Here is a 27,729-nt window from a genome sequence, read left to right on the forward strand (position 1 = left end):
GTTCCATATGGAAGAGAAGTGTCCTTTGAGAGAGCACAGAACATTCACATGCTGGCAGTGTTCCTACGAGTGTTAGGGGTTGGTTTTTATGGATGATTAAATGTTTTATCTATTCCTTAAAGTCTATAAAGTTCTTGAAATACTGATGTCAAACATTCATAGATTTATTAAACATAAATTACATGCAATAATACTCAAATACACACTCCAAAGATGAGACTTACTGACATGACTGATGATTGAGATTTCAAATGTATCACAGTCTGGGCTCAATATCTTAGGCCTGTCAAGTACACATTGTGATCTGCCATATTTTATAATTTTTCTTAATCTGGCTGCATGACAATTTGAAAGTTTATACTTTTACAATAACTTCAGTTAATAATCTGGGTTCTTTGCTAATGAGTTTTTTTTTACCATTGAACTAATGAGATCAATATAACTCTCTTACTCTGTTATGTTATCAATAATTTTGTCCTTGTTACATAACTGCTATTCCACCAAGTGAAAACTTTGTTTAAAGTATGTCTTTGATTATAAACAATTTAGCATCAGCTAATTTCTCATTCCAATGATATCTTAAAGAAAAAGATAATATTTTCCTAGGTGTTTCCTTTTCGAGAAGTAACTTTTGACATCTGCCAATTATCAGAGGTTACAGCTCTGTGAAACTTGGGAATCAGTGTGCAATGGAATGTGTGGAATGTCTTCAATTAAGATCCCTTATTAAACAAGTGATTGCTGCGTGCTGAAATGTATCAATGTTGTAAGGTTAGTCTCAGTTCAAAAGTTCAGTAATCATGGCTTTAAAATTGAATCGTCCCTCCTTGCTTAACAAAGAAAGGCTAAAAGCCAACATTAGTACAATACGTAAAAAAAATCAAGAGCCATATTACAGTAGCACACTGTGAGATGATTTGATTAACACTTCCCTTATGAGGATCCAGAGCTGAGTGAATGGCATCTATGTAGTTATCTGGTCAACTCAAAAGCTGTAGAAAAGCTAAACGAACCCATAACTAATGGATCAGATCAAAACTTTGCAGTCCTACACATCCAGTCATAAATAATAAAGGACAATTAAATAACAAATGAGAGGGGAAAGCTCCATGAGCATCCTCATCAATGTATATTCCAGAAAGTCAGTTGCTGAAGGATAAAACTGGAGCCAATCTTTACACACTCTCATAGACATTTATTTACAAAGTTTCACATTATAAGCACATACCTGTTAACCCAATGACCACTGTTTCAGTCTAGGTGAATTTATTGGGCACAAGTGAATACCCAGTTAATGCCCACCACATGCATACAATCAAACATAATTAATATACAATTAACAGTCTCCAATGATGGCAGAGTCCAGCATGTCAGTTCAAAAGACAAGACTGAAGCATTTCCAACCATCTTCTGTCAGAAGTGCCAATTGAGTGGTCCATTTTGGCCTCCTCCTTAGGTCCCCTGAATTACAGATACTTGTCTTCAGCAGTTCAATTCAGTCCATGTGATATCAAGAAAAGGCTGAGCACAATGGATACAGCAAAGGCTATGGGCTCTGAAAACATCCCGGCTATTGCGCTGAAGATTTGTGCTTCAAAACTAACCGTGCCCCTAGCCAAAATGTTCTAGTACAGCTACAACATTGGCATCTACCTGTCAATGTGGAAAATTACCAGGTATGTTCTATCCACAAAAGGCATAACAAATCCAATCCAGATAATTACAGCTCCATTAGTCTACTCTCAATCATTAGCAAAGTGATGAAAAGCATTATCAACAGAGTTATCAAGCAGCACTCACAACTACCTATTCATCCATGCCCAGCTTGGTTCTGTCTGAACCATTTAGCTAAGGATCTCATCATGGCCTTGATCTAAATATGGACAAAAAGAATAACTTCCAGAGGTAGGGCAAGAGTGACTACTTTTGACATCAAAGTTCATTTGACTGATTGTGGCATCAAGAAGCCCTAATAAAATTGAAGTAATTGGGAATTGGGGGGAAATTCTCCATTGGCAGGAGTCACACCTAGCACAAAGAAAGATAGTTGTGGTTAATAAAATCTGGAAATATTCAGCAGGTCTGGCAGCTTCTGTGGAATAAGAAATAGTTTTAACATTTCAGCTCGATGACCTTTCATTTGATGAGTCTGATGACGTTAACTCTGTTTCTGTCCACCCAGATGCTGTCATCCCTGCTGAGTATTTTTGGCATTTTCTGTTTTTATTTCAGATTTCCAACATCTGCAGAATTTTGCTTTTGTATTGGTGAAGATAGTTGTGGCTCTTGGGGGCCAATCATCTCAGCCCCAGGGCATTGCTGCAGAACTTCCTTGGTCCTAGGCCCAACCACCTTCAGTTGCTTCATCAATGACTTCCCTCATCACAAAGTCCGAAGTGGGGATGTTTGTTGATGATTGCAGTGTTCAAAACTGTTCAAAAATCTTCAAATAATGAAGCAGTCTGTGTCCAAATGCAGCAAGACCTGGAAAACATTCAAGCTTGGGCTGATAAGTGGCAAGTAATAACTGTGCCACACAAATGCCAATCAGCGATCAACTCCAACAAGAAAATCTAAGCACATAATGTTGACATTCAATAGCATTACCATCACTTAATTTCCCACCATCAACATCCTGGGAGTCACCATTGACTGGAAGCTTAACTGGATCAGCCACATAAATACTATTGCAACAAGAGCAGTTCAGAGGCTGGGAATTCTGCAGCGACTAACTCATCTCCTGACTTCCCAAAGCCTATCCACCATCTACAAGGGATAAGTCAAGAATGTCATGGAATAATCTCCACTTGCCTAGATGAATGCAGCTCCAACAACGCTCAAGAAGCTCAGCCCGTCCAAGTCAAAGCAGCCTGCTTAATTGACACCCCATCCACCAGCTTAAACATCATCTCCTTCCATCACTGGCACACTGTAACAGCAATGTATATCATCTATAAGGTGCATGGCACCAACTTACCAAGGCTCCTTCAACAATACCTTCCAAACCCATAACCTCTACCATCTAGAAGAATGAGGGCATTAGACACTTTTGGAACACCATAACCTGCTAATTCCCCTCCAAGCTACACACCATCCTGACTTGGAAATATATCTCCATTCCTTCAATGACACCACGTGAACTCCCCTGCTCAGAATCGTAGAACTTACTCTCTAACAGCCCTGTGAGTGCATCAAGCATTATGGTCCTTGGCCAGACCTCCAAGTTGTTGGTAAAATCCAGTTTGGGACCAATAACATTTTGTTTAAAGCAGGCAAAATTTGACATCCAAGACACTCGCTAACAGAATAAAGGCACAAGATTCCACGGGTTTTGAACAAACAAAAATAAATTTTACAATCAAGTTCAGAAAGATAAAGCAATTTACAATATCTATATTATATTCTAACATTCAGGGTACATATGAGGTACATGTGAATTGACAAGCAAACTGTGGTTAAACACACCACACCACACACTAAATGGCAGATATGACCAAAACAGGTTCCCCGGTTTACCAACAACCCACCCATACGTCCGTAACACTGTGGGTCAACCAATTTCACTGAAACTTTGTCTCTCTCATGAGGATTTCCAGTCTGCACCTTTGAAAATCTCACTTTGGAATTCTCTCCAAAAGTCGCTCCAATTCGAACAGCTTCAACCACGGCCCACCTTGCAAGGTTTCAATATTGTCTCCTGAGACTCTGTTCCCCTGGATTCCCGAGTCTACACTGCTTGAGTCTGCTCAAGCATCAACTTACAAGCACAATTACAGCTCTTTGGCCATGATGAGCAGCACACCACTGCTCCAAAGGGGTATCTTTGCCCCAGTGGCCTACAGCATGGAGTCACCAACCTTCAGCTGCCCTCTTGGATCTTCAAGCCTTTGCCTGAGCCTTCTTTGATTATCAGGGCTCCTCCTGAGCCTACTTCATTTACATTCAGCTCCCCTCAGCCCTTTCTCTAATTGGAGCCTGTTTCTCTGCTCCTTTCTTTATTTCCTTGACTCAACTGGGACCTGTTTCTGTCCCTTGTCTCTGTCACTTATCTGGGACTTCCTTTTGGGACCTCTCCTTGTCCTCTCTCCCCTTTTTGGGACTGCTTCCTGCCCCCTCTCCCTGTCCCGTACCTGGGACATTTGCCTTTCGTGACCTCAAGATGTCCCAAGTGCTTTGCAGCTAATTAAGTACTTTTAAGAAGGAGTCACTGTGGTAATATAAGAAAACCGAGCAGACAATTTGTGCACAGCAGGCTCTCATAGACAGCAATGAAATACATGACCAGATAATCTCTTTAATGATATTGTTAAGGGGTAAATGTTGGCCAGGACCCCGAGAGTTCTCCTGCTGTCCTTTGAAATAATGGGATGTGGGCATCACTAGCAAGGCTAACACTTATGGCCCTTCCATTATTGCCCTTGAGAAGGTGGTGGTGAGCTGCCTTCTTGAACCACTGCAGTCTGTGTTATGTGGATATTTTACATCCACCTGAACAAGCAAAAGGAGTCTCAGTTTAACAGCTAATCCAAAAGAAGGCACTTCCAACACTGGAGCATGACATCAGTAATGTAGGATTGTGTGCTCAAGTCTCTGCGATGGGACTTCATCCCACAACCTTCTGATGCAGAGACAAGAGTTCTACCAGTGAGCTAATGTAACATCTACAACAAAGTTCATGCACACAACTAGAATTTTCTAAAGTATCAAAAGTCCTACTCTCTGGACTCATCAGATAGGATTTTCCAGCAAATGAAGTGTCCAACTACAATCTGCCACATATTGCAGAACTTTGAGTAAAGCAGCAGGACAAAGGGGAACTCTAGTATTTCAAGAATGATGACAAAGAAGAGAAAGAAATGAGGAAGCAGATGTGGCACCAGAAAGATTGATGTTGCAATCATTCATTGAGAATTTTAACCATACATGCCCAAAAGAAGTCATGCAATTAAAATTAACTGATGAGCCACATAATTCTAAACCATCTTCTATTTTAACTTGCTCTTTTGGGATGCCTGCCTGAAGCCAAGGGGTCCTTTAAATATAACTGGTAGTCCAAGCAGGAGAAGCCGCTGTGGCTTGAGTTTAACAGTCTTTGCCATCTTCAGGAGCTCTATAAGCTCCAGTTCATTTGGAACTCCACCACTTATTGTGTGCTAGGTCCAGTCTCCCCAACCTATTATTGCAATCCTCCCCAACCTCCAACTGTTTCCTTCCTCTATGCTTGTCTTCAATTCCTTCCATGGCCTCACTCCAGTCTACTTTGGGAATCTCATTCTGCTCCATGTACCAGCTTACAATTCTCTATTCTTCTGACTCTGGCTTACTGGGGGTTCTTCCCTTTGTCCAGTCCACCATCAGTGACAGAGCCTTTGACATTCCTGGGCTGCACGCTGTAATTCTCTTTTCAAACCCTTTTGCCTTATTTCACTTCTCTCTACCTTCAATAACCACCTCTAAACCTGCCTCTTAATCAGTTAATTTCCTGAACTACTCTCCCAATTCTTGCTTAATTTGCCCCAGTGAATCAGGTTGAGGTTACATCAGTGACTATGCATGAGGTTGTCAGTGTGTATGTGTAAAATTTCTGAAAATTAAAGAGCTCTTTCCTTTCATCTCCCTTCTATGTATCTTTTCAATACCCTTTTCCTTCTGCCTTCTGACAACTGTATGTCTTCCCTTGACTTGTATGTTTCCTCCTCTGGAATTCTTGCTCTAATGCTACTCTATGTTTCCTTCTTCATTGCTCCCCGTTTCTATCTCTCCTCCTCCTTCCGTCATCCTTAATTTCAAATTTCCATGATAACCTTCTCAGTAACTTAACTCTTCTCTTTTTTCCCTTGTGTCCCTTTCTCTAGCTGTTCTTGTTATTTTTTCATCACCCTGTACATATTCATGGCTTGCATCTTCTTCATATCTGCCATTCTTCATACCACAATACTTACATAGCACATATTATGGAGTGAAATATCTCAAACTGCTCACCAGTTGGGTGAAGTTGGGAGAGGTAATTTTTTTTATTGCTTATTAATGGGATGTGGGTGTCGCTGTCTAGGCCAGCATTTATTGCCCAGCCCTAATTGCCCTTGAGAAGGTGGTGGTGAGCTGCCTCCTTGAACTGCTGCCTCCTTGAACCATGTGTTGTAGGTACACCTACAGTACTGTTAGGAAGGGAGTTCCAGGATTTTGATCCCAGTGAAAGAACGTCGATATATTTCCAAGTCAGGATGGTGAGTGGCTTAGAGAAGAACTTCCAGGCGATGGTGTTCTCATCTGTCTGCTGCCCTTGTCCTTCTAGATGGTAGTGGTCGTTGGTTTGCAAAGTGCTGTCTAGGGAGGCTTGGTGAGTTCCTGCAGTGCATCTTGTAGATTGTACGCACTGCTGCAACTGTGCATCAGCGGTGGAGGGAGTGAATGTTTGTCAATGGGGTGCCAATTAAGCGGGTTGCTTTTTCCTGGATGGTATCAAGCTTCTTGAGTGTTCTCAGAGCTGCATTCATCCAGGTAAGCGGAGAGTATTGCATCACAATCCTGATTTCTGCCTTGTGGACAGGCTTTGGGGAGTCAGGAGATGAGTTACTCATCGCACGATTCCTAGCCTCTGACCTGCTCTTGTAGCTGCAGTATTTATAAAAGTGTGAGGTGTTACAAAAGTGTGAGGTGTTACATTTTGGAAGGTCAAACCAAGGTAGGATATACACAGTAAATGGTTGGGCACTGAGGAGTGCGGAGGAACAAAGGGATCTGGGAGTTCAGATACATAATTCCCTGAAAGTGGCATCACAGGTAGACAAGGTTGTAAAGAAAGCTTTTGGCATACTGACCATAAATCAAAGAATTGAATATAGGAGTTGGGATGTTATGGTGAGGTTGTATAAGACATTGGTGAGGCCAACTTTGGAGTATTATGTGCAGTCCTGGTCACCTAACTACAGGAAGGATATCAGTAAGATTGAGAGAGTGCAGAGAAGATTTACTAGGATGTTGCCGGGTCTTAAGGAGTTGAGTTACAGGGAAAGATTAAACAGGTTAGGACTTTATTCCTTGGAGCGTAGAAGAATGAGGGGAGATTTGATAGAAGTTTACAAAATTGTGAGGGGCATAGACAGAGTAAATGCTAGTAGGCTCTTTCCACTTAGATTAGGAGAAATAAACACGAGAGGACATGGCTTTAGGGTGAAAGGGGAAAGGTTTAAGGGAACATTAGGGGGAACTTCTTCACTCAGCGAGTGGTGAGAGTGTGGAACAAGCTACCATCTGACGTGGTAAATGCGTGCTCACTCTTAAGTTTTAAGAATAAATTGGATAGATACATGGATGGGAGAGGTCTGGAGGGTTATGGACTAGGTGCAGGTCAATGGGACTAGCGGAATAATATTTCGGCACAGACTAGAAGGGCTGAATGGCTTGTTTTCTGTGCTGTAGTGTTCTATGGTTCTATGGTTCTATATGGCTAGTCCAGTTCAGTTTCTGGTCACTGGAAACCCCAAGGATGTTGATAGTGGGGGATTCAGCAATGGTGATGCCATTGAATGTCAAAAGGCAATGGTAAGATTCTCTCTTGTTGGAGATGGTCATTGCCTGGCACTTATGTAGTACGAATGTTACTTGCCACTTGTCAGCCCAAACCTGGATATTGTCCAGGTCTTGCTGCATTTGACATGGACTACTTCAGTATCTGAGGAGTCGTGAATGGTGCTGAACATTGTGCAATCATCAGTGAGCGTGCCCACTTCTGACCTTATGATGGAAGGAAGGTCATTGATGAAGCAGCTGAAGATGTTTGGGCCTAGGACACTACACTGAGGAACTGCTGCAGTGATGTCCTGGAACTGAAATGATTGACCTCCAACAACCACAACCATCTTCATTTGTGCTAGGTATGGCTCCAACCAGTGGAGACTTTTCCCCCTGATTCCCATTGACTCAAGTTTTGCTTTGGCTCCTTGATGCCACACTCAATCAAATGCGGTCTTGATGTCAAGGGCAGTCACTCTCACCTCATCTCTGGAGTTCAGATTTTTTGTCCATGTTTGAACCAAGGCTTTAATGAGGTCAGGAATTGAGTGGCCCTGGCGGAACCCAAACTGAGCTCAGTGAGCAGATAATTGCTAAGCAAGTGCCGATTGATAGCACTGTTGCTGACCCCTTCCATCACTTAATTGATGATGGAGTGTAACCTGGCGGGGTGGTAATTGGCCGGGTTGTATTTGTCCTGCTTTTTATGTACAGGACATACCTGGGCAATTTTCCGCATTGCCAAGCAGATGTCAGTGTTATGTTGGTACTGGAACAGCTTGGCTAGGGGCACGGCAAGTTCTGGGGCACAAGTCTTCAGTACTATTGCCGGAATGTTGTCAGGGCCCATAGCCTTTTCAGTATCCAGTGCCTTCAGCCATTTTTTGATATCATGTGGAGTGAATCGAATTGGCTGAAAACTGGCATCTGTGATGCCAGGACCTCTGGAGGACGTTGAGATAGATCATAGACTTGGCACTTCTGGCTGATGACTGTTGCGAATGCTTCAGCCTTATCTTTTGCACTGATGTGCTGAGCTCCCCCATCATTGAGGAAGGGGATATTTGTGGAGCCACCTCCTCCAGCGAGTTGTTTAATTGTCCATCACCATTCATGACTGGATGTGGCAGGACTGCAGAGCTTAGATCTGATCTGTTGGTTGTGGGATAGCTTAGCTCTGTCTATCACTTGCTGCTTATGCTATTTGACTTACAGTCCTGTGTTGTATCTTCACCAAGTTGACACCTCAGTTTTAGATATGCCTGGTGCTGCTGCTGGCATGCCCTCCTGCACTCTTCATTGAACCAGGGTTGATCCCCTGGCTTGGTGATGATGGTAGAGTGGGGGGTTATGCCGGGCCATGAGGTTACAGATTGTGGTTGAGTACAATTCTGCTGCTGCTGGTGGCCCACAGCGCCTCATGGTTGCCCAGTCTTGTGTTGCTAGATCTGTTCAAAATCTATCCCATTTGCCACGGTGGTAGTGCTACACAACAAGATGGAGGGTATCCTCAACGTAAAGGCAGGCCTTCATCTCCACAAGGACTGTGCTGTGGTCACTCCTACCGATACTGTCATTGACAGATGCACCTGTGGCAGGCAAGTTGGTGAGGATGAGGTTAAGTATGTTTTTCCCTCTTGTTGGTTCCCTCACCAGCTGCCGCAGACCCAGTCTAGCAGCTATTTCCTTTATGTCAGTAGTGGTGCCACCAAGCTATTCCTGAAGTCCCCACCCAGAGTATATTTTGCATCCTTGCCACCCTCAGTGCTTCCTCCGAATGGTGTTCAGCATAGAGGAGTATTGATTCATTAACTGAGAGGGTGTGAAATATGGTAATCAGCAGGAGGTTTCCTTGCCCATGTTTGACCTGATGCCATGAGACTTCATGGGGTCCAGAGGCAATGTTGAGGACTCCCAGGGCAACTCCCTCCCGATTGAGTAGATTGGAAGAGATAGGTTTCAAGAATGCTCTTGAAGGTGATGACACACGTAGGATTTATAAGAAGATTCAGAATGCAGAGGCATGATGATGGCAGGCTCTGGCACTCACAGTTGAGTCGGGGTGAATGCACAGTGGACCAGAATCAGAAGAGAGAGATGGGACATAGGACTGGAAGTGATTGCATAGGTAGGCAGGAATGAAGGGATCAATAATTGAAGATAGAAATTTTAAATCCAAGTGCTGAAAGCAATAAACTGTAGAACCATGGGCTAAGCTTGAGGCAGCCATCACTGGGGACATGCATGATAGTGGAACAAAACTTTACACAGAGTAAGAGTTGGGTTCTGGCCGAATGTAATGGATTCTGCATCCATGCCCAATTTGTATAAGTTGGAGGAGATGAGGTTGCTAAATAGATTACTGGAGAAGTCAAGTATGAAGGGCAGAAAGGTTTATTTCATAATCTCAATAGCAGTGAGGTTGATCGTGGAAATGGAAATGATTGGGCTTGCTGAACAGTCAGATGAAGGTTTGAAGCTCAGTTCAGCATCAAACAGGGCACCAGGATTGAACACTGTTAGGTTCAGCCTGAACAAGGGGATGGAATCAACAGCTATGGTGTAAAGTTTCTGGAAAAGCTGAACAGGATGGTTTCACTCTTGCTCATGTTGAACTCGAAGAACTTCTATCGCAGCCATGGCTTGTCGAAAATCACAGCAACACTTTTTACAGTTGAGGATGGTGGTGGAGAGGTAAGGCTGAGTTCCATGAATGTGCAAGTGGAGCTCATGCTTATGGATAATGTTGAATGACAGCATAGAAGAGGAACAAGAAAGGTTCTTCGGCATGGGTTACAAGTGACCATGTGGACTTTGATATAGGATCTGTTTCAGGGGAATGCACCTTCGAAAGCCCCATACCATGGAGATGATTATGGGGGAGACATTGAAGTGAATAGGATAATTATGTCCAAATCTGTGGAAGCTTGTTTTATTAGTTCCTAACTTCTCCTAACTTAATCTGTTTCTTCCTCCTCTTTATCTTTTTTTAATTTCCTCTCCTCCCTCTCTACATAATCTTCCTGCTCAACATTTTCATGCCTCTTTCCTGTATGTTCAGTGGATATTTGCTCTTTGACCTCTCACTTGCCCTCTAGTCTTCCTGTCCACTCTGTCCTTTCTTATCGCCCCATCCTTTTTCTATTTCTCTTTCTTATTGAGCCCCTGCTCTCCTCTACTCCTGCTCTCCGCCTCCACTCTTGTATCTCTCTTTCCCTTTATTCCTGTCTCCTCTCCTCACAAGCATCATTTTTTCTACTTGCTTGGTTTATCCTGTCTCCTATCTCTCCCCTCATCTTTAATCTCTCTCTTATTTGTCCTTCGTTCATTTTCCCTTCCATCCCCTTTGCATTCTCTCCAGTTCTCCTCCAACTCCCGACTCTCATTCATCCACCTTCTAATTTTACCATTCAGGCTCTTCCTCGTTGTTCCATCTGTCCCCTCCTCTGCATCCCTTTTGCAACCTCTCTACATTGTTTCTACCTCACTCTCCGGTCCTTTTACCAAGTCCCCTCCCTACCCCATTTCTCCTCCTCTTTGTCTCCCGCCCTCTCCATCTCCCCTCCCCCTTTTCCCCTCCCCTCTGTCCCTTATAAATAAATGTTTCCCCGCGGTTTGAGTATAGCTGTAAGGATGGCTGTGATTTCTCTGATTTTTGCCGTGTTCCTTGTATCTGCCAGCACCCTGCTTTCTGCTGTGAGTACCAGTGTCTTGACGAGTCATGTTTAGCTCATTTCTTACAAATAACTAACAATTAAGTGCATTCTTGTTTCAGATCCTGGGGACGTGTTATCTCGCTTTGTTCTCCAATTTGTCCCACTCTTCCCCTCAAGTCATCTCCCCTCATCCTCTATCCCTTCTCTTCACTCACCTGACCCCCTTCCCTCCTCTCTGCTCCCTCTCTCACCCATTCTCCCTTTTCTCCTCGCCCCATGTCTCCTCACTTGTACAATTACTGTTGAACGGTTACACGATTGTTGAACGATTTCCATACGAATTCTCCCCGACCCGCTCGTCTCCCTGGGCTCAGGCGGACCTGGTTAGCGCTATTCCGACAGGCGGTGACCACCTCGGACAATGTTTTAAAAAGAATTATTCATAAAACAGGAGAAGATGCCAGTCCCCAGAGTTCACCAAATGGAAACAGAATAGATTAGGTCAGAGACGGTGGGTATTAAAAGCAAAGCACTGAGGATGCTGGAGATCTAGGTCTGAAATAAAAATACATAAAGTGCTGGAAAAACTCATGGGTGCGCATTCACGATTGGCACTATCCTGACTCTCGGGGATTGCTCGGACTTGGATTGATCCCGCCCAGACTGGCTCGGTCCCTAAAGGTGAACTGACCCCATTCATCTGTCCAGTCAGGTTGGATTATCCACAATGTTTTGGACTGTCGCCCTGTGCAGGTTGATATACAGAGCAGGAGTCAGTCCTACATCTGTGTGATGACGGAGCCGGCTTTCACTGGAGTCGAAATCCCGCTGTTTGAGGGGAATAAGGAGGGTCTGAAAAAAATGAATAAAGACGGGAGAGGAATTTCCTCTGGTTGTGGATTGGCGAATTCATAAACATCGGAGGATATTTCCTCCCAATGCTTTGCCAAACCCGAGTCCTTTATACAGACCGCCTTTCCCTAAATAGTGACCAGAGGTAATCTCTTGCCTCAAGATCATTTGGACATAAATTCTCAAGAATAAATAAAATAGGAATTTTTTTTTGGCCTAAAAAGTGGAGACAAAGGGCTTTGATCGGCAAGGAATCAGCTTTTCACCATATCTATCACTGACTTGGATTGTAAATAGAGTTGTTTCTCCAAATTTGCAGATGACACAATAAATTGTGCAGATGGGAGCAGCAAGTTATTAAGGACAAGGACTGCAAGCAATGGTGGCAAAGATAAAACAATATTTTCCTAATGTCCATAGACTTTGAGCTGTGGAAGTGCAAAGGGATTTGGGTGCTCGTGTGCACAAATCACCAAAAGCTGCTAGAGGGGGGTTTACAATGTAATCCGAAAGACTAATGGAATGTTAGCCTTTATCTCCAAGGAGCTGGAGTACAAAGAGGAGGAAGTGGTGCTTCAGCTGCACAAAGCTTTTGGTGAGGCATCTGCAGTACTGCACCCTCCCCACCTCAGGAAGGATATATTGGCCCTGGATAGGATACAGTGGAGATTCACCAGTATTATACCAGGGTTTAAATTATTAGGTCAGGTTCAATAAACTTGGCTTGTATTCCCTTGAGCTTAGAAAAATGACCTAACCAAGGTATTGCAAATGATTAAGGGGTTAGGTAGGGTAGATGTGGAGAAACTATTACCTCTGGATTGGGAATTTAGAAGAAGAGGAAAGAATAATCTTAAAATGATAGGTTGGCCAATTAGGAGTGAAATTGGGATTAGGAGTGAAATCGGGAAGCTGTTTTTACACAAAAGTTATTGAAAATCTGTAACTTTCCTACAAAAGACTATGAATATTTATTTCAATTTCAATTTCAGATAATTATTTCAATGCACGATGTGCAAATTAAAGTTTACAAAAGAAAACAAAAAATAGCAGATGCCAAGTAAGGGCAAACCAAAGCTTGGTTTTATCTGGTATAATATACCCTGTAATAAACGGATTTTGACCTCCACAGTGAGTAGGAATTGTCGAATTTCAGGAGATAGACCCCTCTGCCTGGGTACTGATGGGATCCAGCGTACACCTCCTCGTGGCAATCTCTTCTGTAGACCGGCACCACCTCGTCTATCTGAACTTTGCTGGCCTCCTTCTTGACTTTTTCACCTACACTGGGATTGTCTTCATCATCATCGTCAATTGAATTTTTTAATTCTGAAGTTGACAGATTTTTGTTACCCAGAGGTGTAAAGAGATATGAAACCAAGATGGGTAAATGGATTTGAGGCACAGATCAACCATGATCTAAGGAAATGGTGGAATGGACTTGAGTTGAATAGCCTCTTCCTGTTCCTGTGTTCCTATCACAGTATTACAGTATCTTTAGAGTGCAGAAGGAGGCTATTCGGCCCAATGAGTCTGCACTGGCTCTCTGAAACAGCATTCCACCTAGTCCCACTCCTCTACTTTATCCCGTAACCTTGCACATTCTCTTTTTTCAGATAGCAATCCAATACCCTTTGGAATACCTTGAACGAACCTGCCTCCACCACCCTTACAGGAAGTTTGTTCCAGATTCCAACCACTCTCTGGGTGAAAAAAAAATCCTCACATCACATTTGCTCCTTTTGCCAATTATTTTGTATCTGTGCCCTCTGGTTCTTGATGTTCTCTTGAGTGGGAACAGTGTTTCATTATTTACCCTGTCCATGCCCTTCAGAATTGGGAATACCTTTATCAAGTCTCCACTCAGCCTTCTTTTCTCCAAGGAAAACAGTCCCAACCTCTCCAATCTATCCTCATAGCTACAATTCTTCATCCCAGGAATCATTCCTGTGAATTTCCTCTGTACTCTCTCCAATGCCTTCACATCCTTTCTCATGTATAGCGCCCAGAACTGGACACAGTACTCCAGATGAGGCCTAACTAATATCTTATACAAGTTGAGTATAACCTCCTTACTCTTGGATTCAATGCCCCTATTAATAAAGCCTAAGATACTATATGCTTTATTAACTGCTCTCTCAACATGCCCTGCCATCTTTAATAACCTATGTATGTATACATGGAGGTCCCTCTGTTCCTGCACATTTTAGAAGCTCTCCCTTTATTTTACACCGTCTCATCGTATCTTTCCTGCCAAAATGAATCACCTCACACTTCTCTGCATTGAACTTCATCTGCCACTTGTCTGCCCATCCACCAATATGTCTATGTCCTTTTGAAGTTCAAGACTATTCCTATCACAGTTGAAAACATTTCCAATTATTGTATCATCTGAAAATTTTGAAATCATGCCCTGCATACCATAGTCTAGGTCATTAATATATATCAGGAAGATTAACCTAAACTTTATGATACAGTAGTCACTGTCCCCTAGAGGCTCTCCACTGATATTTGATCCACTTGAGCCAACTCATTCCCCAGAACCAGGTCCAAAAGTGCATTTCCTCTCATTGGACTGGAAGTAACCTGTTGCAGAAAATTATCTTGAACACATTCCAGGAACTCTCACCCCTCCTGTCCTTTTGTACTATTCCTATCCCAGGCTATATTTGGATAATTGGAATCCCCCATTATGATTACACTATAACTTTTGCACCTCTCCGTAATTTCTTTGCAAATTTGTTTCTCCACATCCCTTCCACTAGTTGGTGGTCTATATACTACACCAATCAATGTTATTGCAGCTTTCCCATTCCTTACCTCAAGCCAGAGATATTCTGTCCTTGACCCCTCTGGAACATCCTCTCTCTCCTGTACTGTAATGCCATCCTTAACCAATATTGCCACTCCCCCCACCCCTTTTCTTCCTTTCCTGTCTCTCCCAAACACCTTGTACCCAGGAATATTTAATGTCCAGTGCTGCCCTTTTTTGAGCCAAGTCTCTGTTATAGCAATAATATCATATTTCCATTCATCAACCTGTGTCTGATGCACAAGGTCTAATCAGCTGAGGTTCACTGATCTGAAGTGGGGTGGGGGGAGATGGGAGTGAGTATCAGACTCATTTCCTTAAGCAGGTCAACTAGTTCCCAAGGTTATTATGAGGGTTATTAGTTTGTGGACACTGAAACTGTTCTTTCTGTTAGATACTTAGGTGAAGCAATGGGGGGAATTTCAGCATTGGTGAGCATGCGGGGGTGGATCTGGGGGTTAAGTCATGGAAAAATGTGAGCACTTTGGGAAGCTGGATCCAATCCGCCAACTTCCACATTTAACTCCCAACACATTAGGCTGTGGTGAGCAACTATTGCTGGAGAGGCAGCTTGCCACTTTCAGTATGTCAATTACCAGAATGTTAACATGGCTTTCACAGTTTAAGTGTGCTTCCACAGATTTCCTGGGCTTCCTGGAACTTACCAGTAAAAGCAAAGCGAGAATACAGTAGCAATTGAGGTCTCTGAAGATATAACAGGGAAATGTACCAATGAGCGCTGATACTTCACAGCTGCCTTTTTGCCAGCTTGTGTGCAAGGCTTTGTTCATAGTATTATGCTGTGAGGTTTCTTTGAGAACTTTGCCATCTACACTTTGGAGGCTTGTATGTCTAATCTGCACTTTGCAACTCATGCTACTCACATTTAGATGAACTCCTCCAATTTCTCTGCAATTGAGCACAGTGCAGCTAGAAACCTGCCTGTACATTGCACATTCTTAGTCACTGCTCCAGAAGTATCCTGTTTGTCAACAGCCCCCAAGATACAGCATCTGCATCCAGCTCATCAGAGCTGGGTGCCTCCTGGTGTCCCTGTCTCCACCATCTGCTCTTGCTCACTTGTGAAGTGTGAGTCACAAGGTGAAAACAAATCCTACTGAAGTGTGTGTATCTAAGTGGGTGCAAGCTCTGCATTAGTCCTATGATGGTGCGCCCTCAGATGGAGTGACCTCCTGTGATGAGTCGTCATTGTCATCCTGCTTGCTGCATGAAGGCTGTGTAGGGGATTAAAGACATAAAACATTCTTGCCTTTAAAGTTCTAATTTAAGTCATTGTTATGCACATGATCACATTTGACTGGCTGATTGCATCAGGTCAACATGAGTGAGTGTTGTATGTCATGTGGCTGTCTGAAATTTAATTCTGTCACCAGGTATTTGGGAGGCCCCCATCTTCCCATTTCCAGTGGCCAAATACGCCAAGACTCTGCTGAATTCCAGCGCCTCCTCCTCTGCAGCTGCCAGCTGTAAGATGGCTGGAGGGTCACTTCCTGTTCTCTGCCTCTCCCTTGTGTTCTGTGCTCTCTTCTCCTGTAAGGAGGGAAAAAAGGGAGCTATGACTGAGAATAATTGCATGTGTTGAACAGATGGATGGAGAGCATTTGTTGAGGGTGATTGTGAGGGAGAGGCATGACAATGCATAAGGATGAGGATGAGTGCCAGTGTTGGATGGACAGATGAAGATGTGAGGAAGTGCATGGACAGAGAGGGATGGTGAACCTGCAAGGTAAGTTGATGTGAGGAATGATGTGTTGGAGTAGGCTGAGAAGGCAGAGTGAGGAGTTTTGGGTGATACAGACATCAGGATGTAGGTGAATTTTCCATTCCACTCACCTTTCCTGTCCTGCTTAGGTCATTAAACCACTTTGGCATTGCATCCATGTATGTGGCACTACGTTTTTGCTGTTAACATCAGAGGCAACCTCCAGTCACGCCTCTTTTGTCTTATCTGCAGGGTTCTACCTCCTATCAGTAGTGAAGAGTATCTGCCTGTGGACCCTTACTGCTCCAAGCATCACATCCAGAGAGGTGTTAGGAAAGTGAGGTGTGCAGCCTTTGAATGTCTGGACTCAATTCTACCAATTCCTTTTGTTGTGCTCCCAATCCAAAATCCATCAAATTGGTTGGCTGGACTGTCCCTTTAAATACTGGAGTTGAAATCATCTCATGCAGGTCGGCATCACACACGCTCATGCTAATTGGTCAGTAAACCTGGCAATGATATTGTAATGCTGTGGCTGGGTTAAAAAGCTACTGATGGACGCACTTCACTGGCTTCTGGTTTCCTGTAAGTTGTCAGAACTTCCACCACCACTGCTTCCAGCATGTCACAAAGCTAAAACCTAGCCCAATGTGACACTTTAGTCAAACTGTTACTATCTATTAGACTGTTTGGTCCAGGGAGCCAGTTTCTCATTTACTAATGTTATGCTTTGAATTTTCCCCTGCAACTTTCATCAATACTTGCACACAAGTCTAGGTTTAAGTTGAGCAATATTAGTTTAGGAGTTCACCGTGATGCTGTGAAGGGGAATCCAAGCACCTTATTGGGAACTGACGGTTGTGTGTTTTCAGGAAGTAGAACACCAATACCGGGAAGTTCATGGAGTGCTTGAGAATGGGAATCGATGTGTCTGCAAAATGCAATTTTCTGAATGGGAATTTCCAGTTGAAAGATTTGAACAGTTACAAGATCTGTCCCAGAACTGCACCAAATCTCTGGAAGAGAGGAAATCAGAGGTGAGCAAATGTAAACACAGATACTGGCAGCCCACACAGGCCAACATCATGTCACTCAGATAGGGCAACACACACCCTGACATCTGTCCACATAGAGCAACCCAAACACTGACACCCATTTACATAGATTAGGTGATGCAGACACTGAAACCCATTCACCCATAGTGAGACAAAGACATCAACACCCATTCACCAAAAGAGGGGGACGCAGACACCAACCATTAACTGAAACATTGCCTAACAGGTCCTTATATTTGTAGAAAAAAGAAAGAGTTGCATTTATATAGTGCCTTTCATGACCTCAGGACATCCCATAGCACTTTACAATAAATGAAGTAGCTTTAAAGAGTAGTCACTTGTAATGAAGGAAATCTTGCTGCCAATTTATGCACAGCAAACTCCCACAAAAGTAACATGATAAAGGACTAGATAATCTGCTTTAGTGATGTTGACTAAGAAAGAAATACAGTCCAGGATGCAACAACCCTGCTCTTCTTCAAAAAGTGGCAAAGGATCTTGTATATTCACCAGGGAGGACACAAGGATTTGGTTTAATATCTCATTCCAATGACAGTACCTCAGTACTGCACTGGATATTTGTTACTTTTCTTGCAGTGCCTCAGGTATGCTTAGTTATAAGCCATCTCTATCTCCTTGCTCTATCTATTATTCAGTTGATATGTTTTGGTGTAATTTACTTGCTTTCTTTTTGTTGATAGTCAGCGGATTGCCCCTCTCCTTTATCTACTTCTAAACTTAAAGAGGCTGTGACATCAAGTGGTTGGCCCCAACTTCAGTAAACCAGTCCTCTCTTTAAAATTTATTGATTGGTGCTGTCTTTCCAATCATTGAAATTCAGCCAGTGATTGGCAGGTGCATTGGTGATTGGTCAAACTCACCAGGGTGTGTGTTGCCCTGTCTGAGTGACATGATGGAATGATCCAGCTTTGATTCTTGCTGTGTGTTAGGTTAGCTAATCTGAGTCAAGCCAGCTGTAGGATGCTTCAGTTGACCTTGATGATAGCAGGTTAACCAAAGGACAAATATGAAGCAAGGTTCCCACTCCTGATTGCTATACATTGACCTCTCTTCCATAGGAAAGACATTTGAGTAGGCAAGGGGTGAGAGTAGGATCAGGTTCAGTTTTGACATACACCACACTCAAACAACCGAACACGCACCATCTGGGTTCATGGGAAGAGAGGCAGAGGTAACAAAGTGTTGCCCAAAAGGGCAAATTGTATGAGCCATCATGTTCAGGAGAAGATGGGGGAAAACTCAGGGCAAGCAGGGGAAGCTGTTGAAAGAGGAAGCAAGGGCCTCCTACAGTCCTACAATTATTAAGCACATCCTTGTTGTACCATTCTCCCCCATACACAGATTTCTCTCCCTTTCTACAGCACTACTGTTCCTTGTAATTTGAGATCACCACTTTGAGTCCTGCCTATGCCTCTAGGCTCTGTAGTGCTTCCAACTCATTCCCCTCCACTTGCCTTCCCAAATCCTATGGACTGGACATCATAATTTATTTGACTTGGTTCTTTTTTGACATGATATTGTAAATTTAAAGGCAACTTTTGCTGAGTCCAAGATTCCAGAGTTCCAGGCGCAGATACGAAACCTATCTTCTCAGCTACAACAGTTTGAGGCAATGTACAAGCAGAAACTGTACCATCCACTCAACTTTTGGACTCTCCGCTGGGAGCTGAAGCAGCTCAGCTCAGAGGTTGCAAAGGTGCACAGTGTCCCTTCATCAAGCACCGAATTACTTCGCAAGGTCTCCACCGAGGTGAGATGAATTGGATTTGTTTTAAGTATTTATAGTAAAATTGTCACATGTGAATACTGTGATCGCTGGACTTCATTGGAGATGGTTGAGGCTACCGCCTTGATTTTAGTCCCCGTCCCTCCTCACCCAATGAGAATGTTGTGTGGGAGTGGATCAAATTAGGTCGACTCTATTTATCAGCCTGAGGTCACTATGTTCCCATCCGGTGCCTTTTCAGCTTTGTCAACTTTCAGATTGGCCAAAGTTCCAGATATAGGCAAGTAGGGACCTACTTTAAATTCAAAAGTTGCATCCTAAAAACATTGATGGTGTTGCACCATGATTTTAACATTTTGTCAGGGGGAGGCCCACATTGTGTGGAATTGACTGACCAGAAAGGACAATGTCAAGTTTTACAGAAGTTCTCCTCCAGGCCCTACAAGGAGTCCTTGGGCCTCCCTGGCCCTAGCCTTACCTCTCCCTCTCCATGCTAGCATTGGCTGCCGAAAGCCCTTGCCCAGCACTGAGGTTCTGCCAAGAGCTTTGGATCCCTGACGTCCTAACAATCCGATTTCCCACTCACACTTGCCGGCCTTGATGTCAGTCTACCAATTTTAGAAGGCAGACTGTGCTTGAATATTTAAATGTAACACGGTTGTAATAAAGGCCTGGGCCTCACGTTGAGATCTCCAGAGGGTTTTTCCATTCAACATATCTCCCAGTAAAAATCAAAGTCTATGACTTTCTATGGAAAAGCAGGCATATAAAAGGCCTTCTCATCCACCATTAAGTTATCCCAGACAGATCTCACAATCTGTAGTTGGCTGCCTTAGCTGTAGGAAAATGTACTATTATTAAACAGCAGCTTATAATCGTAAAGCAATTCCACATTTAACATCACCAGTAGATAGGAGTGGCGATCAGGTCTTTCTTAAGGTTGTGATTCACAAAGAGTACATTTACAGTACAATCACAGCAGTTTCACTTCACACAGACTCTACAATAGACTGTAAATGTAACTGAGTTGGGCCTAACTTAACATTGAAGTGAACATCCAGTAGTGTGTCAGGCTCCTTGGACGTTGGAAATCTCACGTCACTTCGCTTTGGAATTAGCTTGGGAATTAACTCAGTATCTGCAATGCACAAGCTCAGAGTCTGTCCACCCACTTTGCTCTGATGTTGAACATTTTTTAATGGCATTCTAAACTGATGTGGCTTCCCTCCCACCCCCCTTACATTTAGAATGCTGTGTCCGAGTGGTTATCAGCTCTATTCCACATTCCTTTCTTTTGCTCCCACTTGGAACCCCTGGTATGGTTAAAACCTGTGAGCTAACTGGCTGGTGAAGCAGGATGGTTATTTCTACCAAGTATTCATTTCATTTGCATGCATGTAATGTTGTTCGATTAACATTAATTTACAAAACCCTCAATCGCAATGTTAAGCACACCAGTGTTAGTCTTTTAGTCACTTCTGGTCTGGTTCAATCATTAGAGTTATGAAAACTCCCAATTTGTTCATCATGTGAGGTCAGTAGCTTGTTACCTTCCCTCTGAGCCCATAGGAGTGAATTACTGACTTCATGTTGTGAATTATTCTTCAACATCTCCCATACAGAGTTCCCCACTTGCATCTTTCATTACTGAATTAAAACCAACATAAAGTCAAAGGGAAAGATATTCAACTACTTTTTTGAAATGCTGTGATATTAAATGTATCAATTTTCCAATTTATCATAGCTATGAGTTCCACAATTCCCAGTGCCATCTGCTGAGGGGTCTCAATGTAATTGAGAATCTTTCTTAGAGAGAGAGAGAAAACTGGCAGTCCATAGCCAGCTTTGTGAAAGTGAGCTGCTCCTCATGCATGAGTGCAGAGTCCTAGGTCATTGTATAAAAATATTAGGGTTTTCCTTCTCTCCACTTGCATTTCTGATCCATTCGCCTTATCACCTCCTGTCTTCTCATTCTCTTTCTACTTCTCAGATCTGTCCTCCTTTCTTGAACTTATCTGTTCCCTCTCCTCTTAAACCTCTTTATTTCAATCTCATAAATGGGCTGCCGATTATCCCTAAAAATAAACAAGCTTTTAATTACCCTCAATAATAAGCAGACTGTTCATTACCCCAAATAATAAACAGGCTGTGTAATGAATTCCTTTGTGATCCAGATGCTGGATGCCCACCTCAACGTGAAAAACCTGCAGCAATATGACAAACAAAACCTACTGTTCATGAAAGGCCACTTGAAGAAAATGAAGAATCAGCTGGAGAGCTTCTCTGTTTATGGCAACTTACACATTGGTGAGGTCACATATTACCAGTTTCACTTATTAGTTACCAAGGCTACATCTTCACCTTGTTTCCTGAATAACAGTAACCTTTAATACTTGCCACATTCATTTGAATTTAAACTGCTTGAATAACATTTTATGCTTTTATGTAAAGGCTTATATGAATGATAGAGAACTTGCACTTCATAAAATATCTCTGCAACTCCCAAATTCAACGTAGATAGTTTTGCTGACTGATACAGACCAGGCTCAATCCCTTGACTTTATTCAGTTAGCTGAGCCCAGCCAAGGTTGTAGTCATGACACTATAACTGTGTTCATCTACTCAAGATAGGGAATGAAGAATTGGCCAGGATTCCTACACCTGATTGTCCATTTAGTCCTGAAGGGTATGAATGTGGACATTGGCTGATGATAAGACTGGATTCGCCCTACAACCCTGTTGGATTTCAGTGTTCCTCCAAGCCCGACCTTATATGAAACCGTGACTTCCTTTACCCTATTATTGGCATCAATGTCTTCAGTTAGCTCGACCTAAACTCTGGAATTTCCTCCCTAAAACTTTCCAATCTCTCCACCTCTCTCTTTATTTTAAGACTCTGTTTTAAACCCAACTCTTTGACCAAACTGCTGGTCTCCTGTTTTAAGATCCCCTTTGTCTCAGCTTCAATTTTGTCTGATTACACTCCTGTGCAATGCCCCGAAATATTTTACTACAGTGAAGATGTTCCATAAATACAAGTTCTTGCTGTTGACTATATAACCTGTCATCACCTATTGTCTATGTTCGCACATGGAAAATGTTCACTTCAGGATGATCATGGAGAACTGCTGACATCAGTGCCCCAGTGTGAGTTGTCAGCTTTAGAAAAGCTGCTTCATATTGTTTGTTTACTCTGATTTTCAAGTGGCCAGAACCAATGAGCTGACTCCTAGGATTTATGCTGTTCAGTCTCTTTTACGTAGACTAGCTGTTATTTTACCTGGTTGCTGGGCTTCCAGAATTGAAATAAAAGAACAATATAAAAGCAGCTGAAGGCAGGAAAAAACAAAGGAGGGAAAAAGTCACAGAGTAATCAGTATGTATGTTTTTTTAAAAATAAATTACGAATGTTTCTGGTGACTGGGATCCAGTGATGGATCTGAAGACTAACTGTAGGGGAACAATATGCAAACTGCAAAGTGCAAGACACACCTAAATGTACATGACAGGCTGACACAGGAACAAACTCAAGATCAGGAAACTCCTCAAGTAACTTTTAACTGAAAATATTCTCTCACTTTACATATCAGGATTACATTTTTTCATTCATCAAGACAGCAACAATGTTAACTTCAACTTTTTTTATGCATTCATGGGATGTGGGCATCGCTGGCTAGTTGACTCTTAAATGCCCTTGCTCAGAGGGCATTTAACAAGAGAACTTTTGAGCAACCTTGCTCAGAGGGCATTTAAGAGTCAACCACATTGCTGTGGATCTGGAGTCACCTGTAGGCCAGACCAAGTAAGGACAGCAAATTTCCTTCCCTAAAGAACATTAGTGAACCAGATGGGTTTTTACAACAATCAGCAATGGTTTCATGGTAACAATGGTTTTAAGGAATAATGGAGGTGGTTTGAGATTGATGGGTATAACAAGAAATCAGACTTTGAATTCCAGATTTTTTAAATTGAATTCAAATTTCACCATCTACCATGGTAGAATTTGAACCCAGGTCCCCAGAGCATTACCCTGGGTTTCTGGAATACTATTCAGTGACAATACCACTATACCACTACCTCCCCTTAATTGGCTACTGGTTAACCACTACAAGTTAACTGGTCAACAACTACAACTTGCATCTATTTAGCACATTTAAGGTTGCAAAACAGCCCAAGGTGCTTCACAGGAGCTTCAGACAAGAATCAACAAGAAGGAGGCATTGGGACAGATGACCAAAAGTTTGGGTAAAGAGTTAGGTTTTAAGGTGAGTCTTAAAGGAGTAGATAGAAGGTGGAGAGGTTTAGGTGGGGGGAGTTCCACAGCTTACAGTAAGTTCATACAACTAGCCTCAGCACCCTTGAATAGGGATGCAGGTCAGATGAGCTTCTCATTCCTCATTACTGTGTAGCGATCTGCACTTGAAAGCGTGTGTGTGTGTACAATGTGTGAGAAGAAACCTGAAATGCTCTCCACAGCATAATAACCTGCTAAAATACATTGACTGGAATCACACTTAAAGAATGATCATGTGGATGAGGTACTAGAAAATTGTTGGTTCCTGTGTCTTAGTCATATACCAGGAGGAACCAATGCCCTCAGGAGAGGACTGAGGGGAGAACGTTGGGAAAAATGTAATTTCTGAGGAGCTGTAAATAGAGTCAGGAGGATGTAATAGTGACTAGTGGGGTACCGCAGGGATCGGTGCTGGAACCCCAGCTATTCACAGTATACATTAATGATTTAGATGAGGGAGTTAAATTTAGTATCTCCAAATTTGCAGATGAAACAAAGCTGGGTGGGAGGGTGAGCTGTGAGGAGGATGCAGAGATGCTTCAGTGCGATTTGGACAAGCTGAGTGAGTGGGCAAATGCATGGCAGATGCAATATAATGTGGATAAATGTGAGGTTATCCACTTTGGTAGCAAAAACAGGAAGGCAGATTATTATCTGAATAGCTATAAATTGAGAGAGGGGAATATGCAACAAGACTGGATGTCCTCGTACACCAGTCGTTAAAGGTAAGCATGCAGGTGCAGCAGGCGGTAAAGAAGGCAAATGGTATGTTGGCCTTCATAGTGAGAGGATTCGAGTACAGGAGCAGGGATGTCTTGTTGCAATTATACAGGGCCTCAGTGAGACCACACTTGGAATATTGTGTGCAGTTTTGGTCTCCTTATCTGAGGAAGGATGTTCTTGCTGTAGAGGGAGTGCAGCAAAGGTTTACCCAACTGATTCCTGGGATGGTGGGACTGACATATGAGGAGAAATTGAATTGGTTAGGATTATATTTGCTGGAGTTCAGAAGAATGAGGGGGGATCTCATAGAAACCTATAAAATTCTAACAGGACTACACAGGGTAGATGCAGGAAGGAAGTTCCCGATGGTGAGGGAGTCCAGAACCAGGGGTCACAGTCTGAGGATACGGGGTAGACCATTTAGGATTGAGATGAGGAGAAATTTCTTCACCCAGAGAGTGGTGAGCCTGTGGATTCGCTACCACATAAAGTAGTTGAGGCCAAAACATTGTATGTTTTCAAGAAGGAGTTAGATATAGCTCTTGGGGCGAAAGGGATCAAAGGATATGGGGAGAAAGCGGGAGCAGGCTATTGAGATGGATGATCAGCCATGACCATAATGAATGATGGAGCAGGTTCGAAGGGCCGAATGGTCTACACCTGCTCCTATTTTCTATGTTTCTATGTAATCTACAGGTCATTATTATGGAGAGTCATTTGGAGCACAAATGTAATGCAAAGGTCTTTCACAGGATAATTACATTAATGCATATTTCAGCTCTTAATCATGAAGAATTAACTCTGATAGTTAGCACGGGAGTGGCTCGAGTCTGGTGTTAAAGCATGGGATTGAATCTGGGGGAAAAGATCGGACTGCGTGGTAACTAGATGGGAATGATAAGGGAATCAGGGTTCATGGGTTGAGTCTTGGGAATAATGGAGGTGGTTTGAGATTGATGGGCATAACAAGAAATGTTTATTCCCTTTATTGTCTCTGTATAAAGAAACACCCTTCAAAAACAAGTTTCAAGAAAATGCAACTATAATTAATTGTGTTCCTTGTAGGAAACTGTTCTGGAGGAATTTTACGCAACATTAGTGAGCCGGTATTAGCACAAGTCAACCCATACGGCACATCATACCATTACGGAGGCTGGGGTATGGACTCAATGCCCGGAAGCCCGCGACACTACTGGGTTATGGCACTGCTGTCTTCCAATATTTATGGAAATGTGGTCCGAACCTATAATTCTTACAAAGACTTCCTGACAGCAAAGTCCAACATTGATATTTCAGTGAAAACATCATATACTACCGCCAATGCGATACAGGGTCCAGGGGTCGTGGTTTACAACAACTCTCTGTATTATAACTGTTATAATTCTGGGCAAATGTGCAGGTTTAATATAGCGACAAAAGGCATCACAAATGTAGTCCTTCCCAATGCTGGTTATAATAATAAATTCCCTTACTGTTATTATGACTGCTATGGTCACACGGATATGGATTTCTCAGTGGACGAAAATGGCATTTGGGTCATTTATGCCACTGAGAACAATTATGGCAATATTGTATTGAGTAAAATAGACAGCATTAGTTTGGCTGTGCTGCAGACTTGGAAAACAAAGCTCTTCAAGAAAGCGGTAACCAATGCCTTTGTGGTTTGCGGGGTGCTTTATGCCACCCGATATGTCAGTAATACTGAAGAGGAGATATTTTACATGTATGACACAATCACTAACCAAGAGGCCAAAAATCTCAATATCCGGTTTGTCAAATACTCTCCAAACGTGGCAAACATCCACTACAACCCAGTAGATAGGAAACTCTACATTTTTAATGGCGGCTACATGATAGCATATGAGCTCTTGTTTTATTAAAGGTTGCAACTTAATCATTTCTCTCCCACCATATTCACCAAATAAAGGATTTCATGCAATTAAATACATTTACTATAATGGTACCTACTAATTTTAGAATGGCCTAGGACGGTAAACATACTGTACAAGGAATGGTTTGTTACTAAACATTAAAAAGTCTAAGAGGAAGAATCTTTGAAAACAAGCATTGATGTTAAAACTTTATAGTCTGGGTAATATGCACAATTGGGGTAAAAATTAAGAAAAGAATATTGGGGACATAAATTCACAGCCCTGCCTGATGTACTCACTAGTCAGTAACATATAACTATGGAAATGGTTTGATTAACAGCCTGTAGAAAATGCTAGGATGGGGAAGAAGCCAACTCCTGGGAAAATGTGATTGCAATCTAGAATCCAATGTTTTCTCTTCTGATGCTAGTTTATCCAGCATTTCCCTTACTCTGAAAGACAAGATATTAAGCGAATATGATATTTTGAAGGTTGACCTATGGTTTCATTTACGAGATGATTGGATGCCATGGTTAGTAAAATGAAGTTGTGCACAATTTAGCGATTTGTGAAGCGCTGCACATGAAATTGAAACATTTACATGACTCAAATTGCTTTGCTTAACTGTGTCTAAAACAAGGCTTGATTAAGCAGGTCTAACTATCTATGTTAACGAGATGGTGTCCAACATGAAGTATTGGAATGATCAGTGTGTCACATGGCCTGTGTTGAACCACTTTGAGTAACCCTTTTTGTGCTTGAATAAACTGTGTTTGATATATCTTTCTGCATCTTCCTTGACTCCAGTCAAACTCAATAACAAAAGACGTGCATTCCTAAGGTAGATGATGGCAATAGGAAAGATGATAAAAAAGGTTAATTTTATTGTGCTTATCATCTCAGAATGTTATGCCCCAAAGTACTTTACAGCCAATTAAATACTTTTGAATGGTAGTTAATGTAGAAAATCCAGCAGTCAGTTAGCACACAGCTAATCCTCCAAAGGTCCTCCAAACATTAATTTGATATAGTGACCAAATTATCTGTTATTTAGTGATGTTGGTTCAGGGACACATATTGGCTAGAGCAGTAAGAAAACTCCCCTTCTCTTCAAATTAGTGCTGCAGGTTTTTTCTGTTCAGCTTACAGCCCAGAATGAGGCCTCGATTTAATAGGCCATTCAAAAGAAGGCATATTTGACAGTGCAGCACTGCCTCAGTACTGCATTGAATTGTCAGCCTAGATTTAGTGCTCAAGTACTTGGAGTGTGACTTGAACCCACGATTTTCTGACTCAAGAGGCAAAAGTGCTACCAACTGAGTCACAGCTAACACTTGAAGAGAAGTAGATGTAAACCCCTTCCATAATATTGTGTAATGGTCAGAGCAGTAGTTGAATGGAAGTGGCCAAAGATGATTTCTGGAAGAATCGTTTATAGAAAACAAGTTGGAAATTATTTGGAGATTCCACTGCAATCCCTC

At 42.5% G+C, this 27,729-nt stretch overlaps 1 protein-coding gene across 2 annotated transcripts; it reads left to right on the forward strand.

Moving 5' to 3' along the window:
• Positions 1-11,091: 11,091 nt before the first annotated feature.
• On the forward strand, positions 11,092-27,029 carry LOC144681900 (olfactomedin-4-like). 2 transcript variants are annotated; one of them, XM_078544028.1, is made up of 5 exons: positions 11,092-11,211; positions 17,431-17,595; positions 19,166-19,384; positions 21,535-21,667; positions 25,443-27,029. In XM_078544028.1, exons 1-5 carry the CDS (start codon positions 11,116-11,118, stop codon positions 26,255-26,257), a joined length of 1,428 nt encoding a protein of 475 aa, XP_078400154.1. In that variant the 5' UTR covers positions 11,092-11,115; the 3' UTR covers positions 26,258-27,029. The 2 variants fall into 2 exon arrangements, with proteins under 2 accessions (XP_078400154.1, XP_078400155.1); XM_078544029.1 differs by lacking the exon at positions 19,166-19,384.
• The last annotated feature ends 700 nt before the right edge of the window (positions 27,030-27,729 follow it).

The sequence above is a fragment of the Cetorhinus maximus genome, chromosome 6 (genome assembly GCF_964194155.1).
Source record: "Cetorhinus maximus chromosome 6, sCetMax3.hap1.1, whole genome shotgun sequence".
Classification (NCBI taxonomy): Eukaryota; Metazoa; Chordata; class Chondrichthyes; order Lamniformes; family Cetorhinidae; genus Cetorhinus; species Cetorhinus maximus.